Consider the following 12653-nt stretch of genomic DNA (forward strand, 5'->3'; position numbering starts at 1 on the left):
CGGGGAGCGAGGCGCGTCCGGCCTGGAGCCCCGCCCACGGCCCCGCCCCTGCATGCCCCGCCCTCCGAGCCCTGCTCGGCCGTAAGCCCCGCCCCGGTGCCGCCGCCTCCGCGGGGGCTGAGGATGACGTGAGGAGAGAAGCCGCGAACCTCTGTCTCCTGCGGGCGCAGCTGGGCCAGCGGTTCCCACGGCCCCGGAGCCCGAGGTGCCGCGGAGCGCCCCGCCGAGCTCCTCGGCCGACGGCCCCGTCACTCCCTCCCAGGCCGGGCCGCCCAGCGCGCGGCCCCCGCGGCTCCTGGCACGGCCCCGCGCTCCGCTGCCGCCCTGGCGCGCTCCACTCTGTCGTCCCCGGACGGGCGCGGACCAGCTCGACCGGGGCGCCGGCGGCTGGGCCGAGGACGCTGGCCCCGGGGCCGGGCCGGCGCGGCCACCAACCTGGGGCTGTCCGTGGAGGGCGAGTGCTGGTTCCGGGGCGAGGCGACGCCCTTCGGGGCCAACGGGCCGCACGCAGATGTGGCGGTGGGGACGACTCACCCGTTTTCCGGCCCCGGGGCTGGGCTGGGGCCCGGGCCGGCGCCCATGGGGGCTCCGCCACCGTCTCCTGGCCTCCCCCCGTCGTGGGCCGCGATGATGGCGGCCCTGTATCCGAGCACGGACCTCTCGGGCGTCTCCTCCTCCTCCCTGCCTTCCTCTCCGTCCTCCTCGTCGCCCAACGAAGTGATGGCGCTGAAGGATGTGCGGGAGGTGAAGGAGGAGAACACCCTGAATGAGAAGCTTTTCTTGCTGGCGTGCGACAAGGGTGAGAGCTAGGCCCCTCTTTCTCCACCTCCGGACACCCCAGCACCCACTCCCTGGGTCCTGCCCCGGCCTCAGCTTGCTCCCGGCACTCCTGCGCTTTCTTGGCTGCAGCCCGCAGGACTTCTGCCTAATTGAGCAGCGGGCAGGTAGGGCGGGGGCGGTGGACTCCCGCAGGTGGGATGTTTCGGTGACTAGGTGGGAGCCCTCATCCCCAAGTTGCTCCACCGTCTGCCGCAGATGTCAACTCGACTTTGGAGTCCTTCCAAACTAGAGACTAGTTTGGGACCTTCTAATCCGGAAATTCTACCGAATTTCTCTTAAGGTTTCTCCTGTGTACGGGCTGTCGCCTTGTAGTTCTGTTTTGTTTTAAAGACTTGCCTTTTGTTTAACTTAAGCCGCCAGTGCCTTAGGCTGTTACAGTTGAGTGGAATTAAGCATCCCATTATCCTAAGCAGAAATAACACGAAATAAAGACAAGACAGCAGAAATCCTGCCCCAGTTGCCAAAACTTTCTCCAAACTAAAGGAACCTCTTTGAGTGTTGTTTTTTTTGTTGTTGTTGTTTTTGTTTTTAATTAGGGAGAAAGGTTTATTACTTCAGAGAGTTTGGTGGGAGACAAAGATAGTGAAAAATAAGTATAGGCAAAATATGTGGACTATACTGTTTTTTTTTTTTTTTAGAAATTGATCACTTTATGGCCACACGGAAAGATAAGCTTGCTTTCAAATGGTGTATTAAAATAAAGAAATGGGAACTTGATTGCTCTCAGATTGCTTGTATCTCCTATCTAAATTAAATTAAATTAATTTTTTTTTAGTTCTCATTTCTCAGTTAAACAGTTTGTTGTTTAAAGATTGTGTTTATTTAGGGAAACTTCGTTAGAACCATGGAGACTTCCTAAACCTAATTACAGAGACGAGCTTAAACTACGAGAAAACTAAGTTTTGATTTTTTGTTTACGTATATATGTTTAAGGGCCAACAATAGATCCCTGACCTTTTAAAGCCTTTGAAATAGGTTTTTGTTTTTTACACAACTACATTTTATCTTAACCAGGCCAAAAAGCAATCCCTTCTTGACATTTCATCAGGGAGTTAGAGAAGGGCTTTGGAGGGCAGTTTTCAGCCAGCCTCTGGATTCATTCTAGTTTGTGTTCTGTCAGTTTGTTTTGTGGTGGGCTTGATGTATTTTAAAAAAGGATGCTTTGATGAAGTTTCTGTAGCAGCTTTGTGTCCCTTAACACTCAGGATGCTTTCAAAATGTGCAACATTTCCTGGAGACTATATACCACTGTTGTATTAACACCTTACCTAATATATTTAGTGGGGCGTTCTGTTTTCGCTATTTTGGAAGAGATTTGAAGGGTGTGAGGTTTGAGAGGAGAGAGAGTTGGGTCATTAAAATGCAGAGTCCTGAGTATGGTTGAGAAGTTTTATATTGCTAGGCAGCACTTAATAATTTGCATAAAGGAGTGGTGATGAGTATATTTAGCATGAAGGGTGCCAGGGTTACTATACAGCCCACAAAGTGTCACTAGGAACAGAACGTATGTGCTCCGTGCAGGGAAGCTTTGGAAATCACCAAAGTTTTAGAATGTTCTAGTTGTTCTCAGCTAGGGTAGCCGTAGGGAATGGTTCACAGTTATTTTAGTGAAGGGTGACTGAGTAGCTAGCTGCTTTGCTGGCATATGTAGTGATCTCAGGTGTGTTTCTTTTTATTATTTTTAATCTGCTGCTCTTTGCCATGCTATCAAAATACACACATGAAGTTCTTAACTGTTTAAAGGCATTGTACAAAAGGTTGTACTAATGAGTTACTGACTACATCTATATTCTTCAGGAATTTTTCTGTGATAAAGATTTTTCAAGTGTAGTCATGAGGAACAGTAATGGTAAATATATATATTTTTGTGTAAACATATATATATATATGTTTGTGTATATAAGAGATCCCTTTGAGCAAATGTTCAATTTAACTTAAGTAGCCTCAATGAGATTTGGAAGATAGGATTCCTAGCACAGAGTACTCTTCTCCTGGGAAGTTAAAAACAAGTTATCCAAGCGAAGCCTCAGTTTGTTGTCCATTATGAGGCTGAAGGATGTTTAACGACTATCTGAATGTCAAGTGCTGCTGTAGTCTCACTTTCTCTTGTCCCTAGTACTGTAAACTTCACTGAGTCCATCCAATTTAATGATGCTGAGAAGTCTAGGACTAGGCGGAAGAGTTTAACACAGGTAATGAGAAATTGAAATATTGTTTAAAAGCAATAAATGATAACATTGAAAAGCCAAAGTGAATGATTAGGACTAAAACATTCCAGCACTGTATCGATTATAGTTTCAGTAGGATTTCTTTGGATTCCAAAGAATTTTCCCCTTTTAACTCAGTTTTAATATTAATTGGGAATCTTTTAAGTAGACTATTATAATTCCACGTCCAAAGATTATTATAGAAAGTTTGGTTTGAAAAGATTTATAATTTTTTTTGACACAAAAGCACCCCATATTTCACAACTAGATTCAAGTTTGATTTGGTTAATATAAAGTTGGAAAAAAAAACCCTCACTTTTTTGTGGGAGTTGGGGAGTGACTTTTTGAGATAGAATCTTAGTCTCCAGTCTGTCTTGGCCTGAAACTGACTATGTAAGTAGCCAAGGCTGGCCTTCAGCTTCTGCCTCCTGGGTGCTGGGATTATATTCCTGAGCCACCACATGTGGCCAAACTGATAAACATTAATTGCTGTCATGTCAGTAATGGTGGAATTTATCACCATGTTAGAAAGTCCAATGAGAGGCTAGTAAGGAAATAGAGAATCATCTTTCCTAACTAATGTCGTAACATCTCCCTATACCGTGTATCTCTCAAGGATATATCAGAGTGGGACAGAGGAAATTTATGGCTGAGGACCCATGGAGTTACTTTGGTATTTTACATACTATTATATTTGTTGGCCCAGTTTCCAGTGAACTTAATAGACACAAGTAAAAAGTGTGTCTATTGAGCCTATTAGAAAAATCACAAGTCATAAGATTAATATGCTTTGAATTTTACAGAGTGGACTGAAAAGTTAAGGCTAGAACATGGATGATTAAGTGATCCATAAGCCAAATCCAACTGTTTTTGCAAAGCCTGTGAGCTGAGACTGCCTTTTGCATTTTATATTCCAAAACTTAAAACTATTTCTAATTAAAAGGATAGTATTTTATAACATGAAAATTCTATGAAATTTGAAGTTTTATTGAAACACATCCTCATTCATTTCCATATGGCTGTGTCTGCTTTGATGCAAAAGGGTCTAAGTAATTGTGACTGAGATATCATATCCTAGTATATTTTAATGTCTGTCTCCTTTTCAGAACGATGTTTTGACCCCTGTGCTAAAGTATAAAGCATTGTCTGAGTAAGAATGCAGAAGAGAGCCCAGTGTGAACTGAATCCAAGTTCATTCTGTAAAGAGGCAGCTAGTTGTTTACGGGGTTAGAGAGGAGTGTTGAGTGGGGGTTCAGTAGAGCCAGGGAAGTGAAAAAGTATAAAACAGCAGGAGAAAGTTTACAATAAGTGGATGGTTGATTTATGAGAAAGCAGTAAGGGGAGTTGATGGCTGTCCTTTCACAAGGGCCAGGAAAAGGGCTCCATCTTGTATGCTGAAATGAACAAGAGTGACACATTGGCAGCCGTGACTTTCCTCAGGCATGCATTTACAGGGGATCATGTTAGTAATGCAACCCAGAGCTGTTAGAACGTATGTTAATGTTTTGTTCAAGTCTTCATGAGCTAAGATTGAGGCCTCGAGGGGAGGGGAAAGGAGCATTTGCTTGCTTAGGACTTGGTTGAAGAGAAAACCTTTTCAGTAGGCAGATCAGTTAAGAGGCTGTTTTACTGTCCAGAAGGATGGCAGTGGTGTGGGTGAGGATTAGCTGTGTTTGAAGGGACAGGTAAGTGAGTAAAGGAGCTACGTTAGAGATGGGGCCAAGATGACTTGCTGTTGCATTAGTGCTCTACCCATGTAATAGACTGAAAACTTATTTTTTTGTGTTTGTTGAACAAAGACAGCTAGGGGCTTGGGAGGTAGCTTGGCAGATGATGTGCCTGTGTGCAAACCTGGCAATCTGAGTTCGGATCTCCAGCCTTCATGTAAAAAAGCAGAGTGTGTTGATATAAGTCTGTAACCCTGAGCAAGCTGATTCCTGGAGCTTGGTAGCAGCCAGTCTAGCCAGTCTGTGAGCTCTGTGCTCAGAGAGAGATCTTTCTGGCGGGGGCAGGGAGGATGGGTGGTAAAGGAAGACACCGAACCTGGATCTCTAGCCTCCACATTGGCACACCCACACAGACAGGAACACACACACAAACTTCCCACGGACACAGAAGTAAAAACAAAATTTAAAACTGTATCATCAAAAAAGTAAGCAAATTACATTGCTTTTCCAAAGACAAGAGATGTGACTTGCAAGCAGCTTCACTGTGGAAGGAAAGCCTCCTCTGGCACAGCAGGCGTTTTGAGCTGGGCTGTTGGCTCTTTTCGCATATGTATTCATCCTCAGAGTTAACAGCTGTTCTAGTCGTTATGGTTCATCACTTTAAATGACTTGCAAACTTCAGCAGTGAGGTAACATTTAAGAAGCAATGGCTGAAAATATTGCAGAATTAAGGAAACTCAATGGCCTTAGATTAGAAAGCCTAATGAATTCCCAGAAGGTGAATTAAAATGAATAACCCTCACCTGGATACACCAGGATAGCAAAGCAGAGCTTTGTAGCTAGCATTTTCCTATCCCAATGCTTGGAATCACATCGTGGGAAGTAGTTTTAAATGTTATTATTATTTATTTAAGCAATAGTGATATCATTTTACTGGATTATTTGGCCACTCTTGGCAAGAACTTCATCAATGGAATCTGAATGTTAACTACTGCTATGGGAAAATTATTTCATGACTAGTTTTTTATTCTTGAGAGACCTAAGGAGATGTATTGTCAAAAAAACTATTATTCAGCTTTTTAAAAAATGGACAGGGACTGTAAGCAGACATTAAAAAATAATAGCAAGGTTGAAAATTTCACAAAATCTGTCTCTTAGTTGCAATATTGTTTTTCTTACTCATTTACTCTAATTTAATGTTTTTCCTCTGTACCATGAAATTATTTCTTTTCTTCTTCCAGTTTCGACCCTGAATATTCTTTTCCTATTTCTTACTTACAGATATCTAAAGAATAAGTATATGTAAAACCATTTATTCATTTATGTTTAAAAAGTAAAATGAAACAAATATCCTCTTTATTTCTCTAATGAACATCTTTTTGGATGTTTATTTCTCCTTTTCCTGCACAATCTCATTAGCAGGCAAATATAATGGGTCTTTGGTGATGGTAATTCCCATTTTTCTCACATGTAATGACAATTTTGTGGTGGCTTTCAGTTAGATAGAAGACAGCTGCCTGCTCCTGATAGATCAAGCAGTCATTCTAGCTCCAACTTGCTGTTTTGCGAGCTGGCTGTTCTCTGTTTATTAATACTCTACAGCACACCTTCCTTAACAAGATGGTGTGTGTGTGTGAGGGGGGAGGGGGAACAAGGACTTTTAGGTACCCTTATTATACATACTGTCAAGTTCATATTACTTTTTAAATGTATGCTCTTCCCCTCTAATATTCTTCACCCCTGTTCTCCATTTTAACCAATATGATGCATGAATAGATATGTGTGTCTGAGATCTAAAACCAATTTCTTTTAAGAAAATTTCATTTTCTTTTTCTATAATCACTGCCAGTCTGTATTTTGAGGTATTTATTAAACTATTTTATGTATCTTCTATGTTTTTCTCTTTATAACATCAGGTTAAGAATTTTAAACTAGAAATTGTTATTAAAGCTACACATTTATCTTGTTCTACTTCTGTTTTATATTTAACTGCTTATATGTGTATCATTTTATCAAGATATACTTTTTTTCTAGGAAATGTTCACATTTTCTGTGCACATGTCCACATGCAAAGCAAAAATGAGTTTAGGTATTTTTAATCTTTTAATTCAGCAGGATAAAATTTTTCTTTATAGTCATTCTTGTTTAATGTCCTAAATATTAAATTATGTTTGTATATTGTTATTTAGGTGACTATTATATGGTTAAAAAGATTTTGGAGGAGAACAGTTCAGGTGACTTGAACATAAATTGCGTAGATGTGCTGGGGAGAAATGCTGTTACCATAACTATTGAAAACGAAAGCTTGGATATACTGCAGCTGCTTTTGGACTACGGTTGTCAGGTACAAGGCTAGATGATTTTATCCAGTAGCTTCTAAAAAATGTTAGCGATGTCATACTTTCATCTTTCCTTCTAGCTCACTTTCTTTTTCTTTGCTTTGTTTTCTCTTTCTTCCTTTGTCTTTCACATTCTATTTGGTTTTAAGCCACTAAAAAGTTTATAAAACAAACCCAAACAAGCTATTTAGAACTGCAATGTTTTAAAGTTATTTGTGTTTTTCTTCCTGTTTCCTTTTCCTTCATCAGACGAAAGTAAACTATCTTGGGTTATTAAAGATGACATTATTTTTATTACTGATAGGATTATTTGTATTACATACCTAAAAATAGTGCAAGTATTCTAGAAGAACCAGGGGACAGGTTTTTCTGTGTCCCGTGTTATTTATAGGCATATGAACAAAATGTTCCTCACAAAACAACCTACAGTTCAGTTTTGTTTCTCCTAAGCTTTATTATGTTTTCCTCTTTGTTTGAAATCTAGTGTTTGCTTTCATCTAAAGATGAATGATTTGTTTTAAACTGGAAAGGCTAGAACTTTCCATTTGTCTTCGTATCAGTTAAGGTGGAAAAGCAGGCATGCATGTCCATCTAATAATAGCCTCATTCCCTTTCCCTTTGTGGTTCACTCATGATAAACATAGCACAGGAACTCTGGCCCATAGCTTTGATGAGGCATAGTTTTTGGAGCTACATCAGGAAGCACTAACAGCATCCTTGTTTGGTATGATATGAGGTGTTAGGTACATCCCTGTTATTCATACTATAATGTGGTATGGTGACTGATATATAAGTATATGTACGTATATATGCGCACGCACACACACACACACACACACACACACACACACACGATATAGAAAACAGAATTGGGTACCTAGTTACTTAGCTCTCTATAGACTACAACAAGAAACTAGATGAAAGGGCTTCTGTGCTGCCAGAGTAATTTTGATGATGTTTCTAGGTTAAATTTAGTTGTAGAGCACTTCTTCCTTAAAGTCCATTTTTTCTCATTTTAGATTTCATTTTAATTTAAATTTCTAGTTTTCTGATCTGAAAGAACCAAGAAAAGCAATGAAAAGGGCGTTAGCGCTGTAGCTGAGCAAAATGAGGCTTGGGGCCATTCACACCATTTAATTAGAAGCGTTTTTACTGTGTGTCTGCCTGATGACTATGCTCTAATAGTGGCTAGCATCAGCAAGGGGAAGTTAAATTATATTCACTAGCTAACACCTTAGATGAAAGCATATATATGTATGCATGCATGTATGTATGTATGTGTGTGTATATATATGTAAACCTTTTAAAAGCAGAGAACCTCCATCAAGATTATTTAAATTTTAAAGTTAAACACTTAAAAGCATAAGCTTCAGTTACCTAGAAAATAAGGTTATAAAGAAATTAAATCCTTGATTACTTTGGATAAGAAATGTTATGGTATAATAATTGTGTGTTTACATATGTGGTTTTATACCTAATAATTCTTCAATATGCATGGTTCTTTCACATTCTGAATCACATTTGAACATCGCAGTCAGACTCTCCAGATGCTTTATTTTATAGACTAGAAAAGGGAGCCTCACAGACTTTAATGAGTTGTAAAATCAGTAAAAGTTGTAAAAGTTGTAAAATCAGTAAAAGTAAACCCAAGGTTTTAATGTAATCTTTTGACTGCAAAACCCCTGCTCTTTCCAGTTCTCTATTCTGTCCAAGCTCCCTGTGTCTCATTCTGTCAGTCAACAGATGTGTAAGACCTTTGAGCAGGTGATGGTGGAAATGCATAAGGACAGTGAGACTTCTTCACCAGTGGATCTGAAAATGAATTACCCAGCTAAAGCAGAAGGAGAACAAAGAAATTTAAATGCGAGGTTGTGTTTTCTAAGTGCTGAGTGGTAACCGTGCCTGGGACTTGTATACAGTTTGCTGTTACAGAACGCTTCTTGTTGCTTAATCTTGGGTTATATCTGTGGTTCTCAAGCAAATGACTTTGTCTGCACCTAGGGATATTTGGCAGTATTTTTAGTTTCACAGTTGGTGGGCAGATTATCTAGTTGGTAGAAACATCCTATAATACATAGGAAAGATGCTACAACAACACCCAAACCACATCTGATCCAAAATGTCAATAGAGCTGCTTTTGAGAAGCCCTAATTACACTTAAATGTTTTGCAATTCAACATAAATGTTGAATTAGCAATTAAAAGGGAGAGAGACCATTGAGGGTTGGAGTAATCAAGAAAACTAGGTTTCTGCCTAGCATGTGTGAGGCTCTGCATTTGATCCCTGCCACTGAGGGAGTGGAGGAGGTTCTTTCCTCTGTCTCTGTCTGTCTCTCTCTTAATGTATTGGAGTTGGAGATATGGTTTGGTGGAGAAAAGCCCTCAAGCTCACAGAGATCTGACTCCCCAGTGCTGGGATTAAAGGCATATGCCACCATCACCTGGCCTAAAAATGTATTTTTTTAAAGTCTTAAGAAAGATGCCACTGGAAGATTGTCTATTGAGCTTAGCCTTGAAATAGAAACATTGGGCCAAAGAGATGGTTCAGTGGTTAGGAGCACCTGTTGCTCTTTCATAGGACCTTGGTTCAATTCCTACCCACATGGTGACTCACAGCCATCTCTCTGTAACTCTAGTTACAGATCATGCAACACCCCTTTCTGGCCTTTGAGGGCACAAGAAAGACTTGTGGTACACAGACTTACATGCAGACAAAAGACCCATACACATAAACTAAAATTTAAAAGTGAAAAAGAAACATTAACACTGCTAACTTTGTGCTGCTTTGTGCCAGTGGGCCTGACTTCCTGATCTTCAAGCAGGTGAGGTACCTGTCCAGACTTATCTGTAAATGGCAGGCTTGGAATCCGCACCTAGGTTCTGGCTCGGGGGCCCAAGTTCTTCCTGGTCCTCAGTGTACTCTAAAGAACTGAGAGGTGGTTAAGGAACAGGGACTCAGGGAGGAACACATGCAGATCTGCAGGACGTGTTCTACAGTCTTAAAGTAAAATACTGCGTTTGTAGTACAATGGAGATTCTCAGGGAGAACAACTAAAACAAAGCTGGTGAAAAAGGCTGTGAACGGGAGAGCGAGATTTGTGTTTTATTGCTAGGTGTCATTCAAGGCACTTTGATAGGTGTATCATGATGTTGTAGATAGATGAGCATGGCAATCAAGTTTAGGCTAGACTGGGAAGATAGGAAGGGAGGGCTGTAGTAATCCAGGTGTGAATATTAAGATCTGAACCACAGGACAGGCTGTGAGAGTGATAGTCAAGGTCATGAAGGGAGATAAGGAGTCCAAGGGTTTAATCAACTAGGGGAGAAAGGAGAGAAAACTAGCAGTCTCAGAAGGCAGATAGCCTTGCTGTAAAGAAAGATGATTTCCGGGCTTCGGCTTTGCTTATTTGGGGCTGTCTGACAACTCCCAAAGCTCCCTAGGGTGCATAAGCAGAACTGTGGCCCTTTGTATCTTGAGAGTGGCTGGGGTCGCAGAGCAAAGAACATCACAGATTGCTTCTTGGGGAGCATTTACATTTAACCAAGGGCACTGGAAGGGAAGAGTTGCATTTTAAAAGATCAGATGAAGTGGTAACAATTTTGGGTCAGTTAGAATGGTGGTATGAAAGTCAAAAGGGAAATTTTAACTTAATTTAATTTTTTTTTCTTAGAAATAAAGACACAAACAGGAGAGAGAAAAAGCCACTGGATTTTCAAAGTATGATATTGATAGATTTAGGAACAGGATGTATATTAATTTGAGACTATTAACAGAGTGAAATAAAGCAGAAAATATTTAGTGACAATGGAAAGATAAGTTCAAGTTAAATTAACAAAAAGGAAAAATTTAAAGTTGTGGGATATGAGAATAATATTCATGTAGATGAAGGACCAAATTTGTATAGAATATTTCAGAGCGTTAATACATACTGTAAGACAGAAATTAGGCTTAGAAAGGAAATAAGGAGCCTCTTGCACTGAGAACAGCAACACAGCAGCATTTTTTTTTTTTTTTTTTTTTGGACAAGTTCTGAGGTGAGAAGGAGGTAGCAACTTCAAATACATAGTAAGTATGTGTTGACTATGTTTGAGTGTAAATGCTCAGATTACCGAGAAGTTGGGGGAAATGAGTAAGGATAGTTTGTATGCTTGCAAATACTTCAGAATACTTTAACCTGGGTGTGGTGGCTCACCCTTGTAACCCCAACACTTTGGAGGCAAGAGGCTGACAAGTTTGAGGTCAGCCTGGCTTTAAGACTGTTTCAAATAAATTTCTTTTTTAAAAATTCAAATATTTTCTTTCAGACCTACCATTTATTTATCAAATAACATACTGTTTGTATAGAATATGCCACTGGCCACTCTTTAGTTACATGATTTTTTTAATGCAGATACTTTGTATAGCTGAAGCTTATCCTTTTAAGCGTTGAATGCTAACATCTTTATCCTTTATGAGTTGTGTGTCCGAATATAATTTAACTTTACCGTCATTAATTGGAATTCTTGAGAATGTAATAATTTTACTTTGCTTCATGAGGTCCAAAATTATTAACAATTTGTCCTTGCATTGAAGTTCACAGACGGCTGTGCTTCCACAGTGGTTTTGCTATACTGGTATTTTATGCTTTTCATGGTCAACTTTTAGTTTTGTTGTTGTTTTTTTTTTTCTTTTCCCTGTTTTCGCTGGTTTTATTCTAGCTGTCTTTTATTCAGTAAAGGTCTGGGGACTGCTTGGGAAAACCATCGCCTTCACTTACAGACACTCCTAAGTCAAGGTGCTTGGGCCTGTCTCCTCCAGCAAACAACGCCCAGGTGTTACTCTGTGACCTGGGATGTTCTGTATTTTTTTTTTAAGGTGGTGGTGTTGTTTTAAGTTGTAAGTAAATTCATGACCATATTTCAGATTATTGAAGTTGCCTGGTATTTGAGAATAGTGGCATTACTATAGTTAGCTTCGTTTTTTTTTAAATTAAAACTGTAAATAAAATATCCAGTAATGGATATTAGGTTCTTGTTTTTAAAACTTTATTTGCTTTAACCGACTTGAAGAGAAGAGATAGAACAAGATTAAATGGAAGCATTATGAAGCTAAAAAAGAAAGAAAAAGTGTTTGCACTTTTTTAGGGCCATATTTAATGAACTCTAAAAATTTCAAGGGATTAAATTTTTTCTCTAGCAAGGAAGCTTTTCCTACAGGAAAACATAGGTGGTTTCTAAAAGTTTAATGAGAATGCCAGCTCCCTTTTTGGGTTATAGAACACTAATTTTCAACATTCTACTAAAGCTTGCATTTTTAGTCTTATTTTTGACATTCTAATAAGGAGAGTAAAGCTTGATTCTATGGACCTACAAAGAATATTACAGACTTGCTATAGTTTCATTCCTGGGAGCAAGAATATTGACTGATATAAAAATAGTAAAGGTTCTATCAGTTAAAAGTGCACAACTTGAAAATAGTTGTTGGCATTTTCTTAGATTAAATCATTATTTCATTTCCCTTCTGCTATTATGTTTTTTCCTAAAATCATAAAAACCAAAACTTGGTGTCATAGTAGCCAATAGCATGTAGGCTTTGTTATAGAGAAGCACAGAGCCCAGTGT

At 39.8% G+C, this 12653-nt stretch overlaps 1 protein-coding gene across 6 annotated transcripts in view; it reads left to right on the forward strand.

Moving 5' to 3' along the window:
- The first annotated feature begins 571 nt into the window (after nucleotides 1–571).
- The window catches only part of Trpc1 (transient receptor potential cation channel subfamily C member 1), a 45550-nt gene continuing 33468 nt past the window's right edge, over nucleotides 572–12653 (forward strand). For 4 of the 6 annotated variants that reach the window (XM_021653087.2, XM_060385502.1, XM_021653088.2 and 1 more), the window contains exons 1-2: nucleotides 572–799; nucleotides 6904–7058. In XM_021653087.2, coding sequence (XP_021508762.1) covers nucleotides 580–799; nucleotides 6904–7058 — 375 coding nt within the window. In that variant the 5' untranslated portion in view covers nucleotides 572–579. The remainder of the gene's footprint in view (nucleotides 800–6903; nucleotides 7059–12653) is intronic. The other 2 variants (XM_021653089.2, XM_021653090.2) reach the window with 1 other exon arrangement.

This window comes from Meriones unguiculatus, chromosome 6, assembly GCF_030254825.1.
Source record: "Meriones unguiculatus strain TT.TT164.6M chromosome 6, Bangor_MerUng_6.1, whole genome shotgun sequence".
NCBI classification, from domain to species: Eukaryota; Metazoa; Chordata; class Mammalia; order Rodentia; family Muridae; genus Meriones; species Meriones unguiculatus.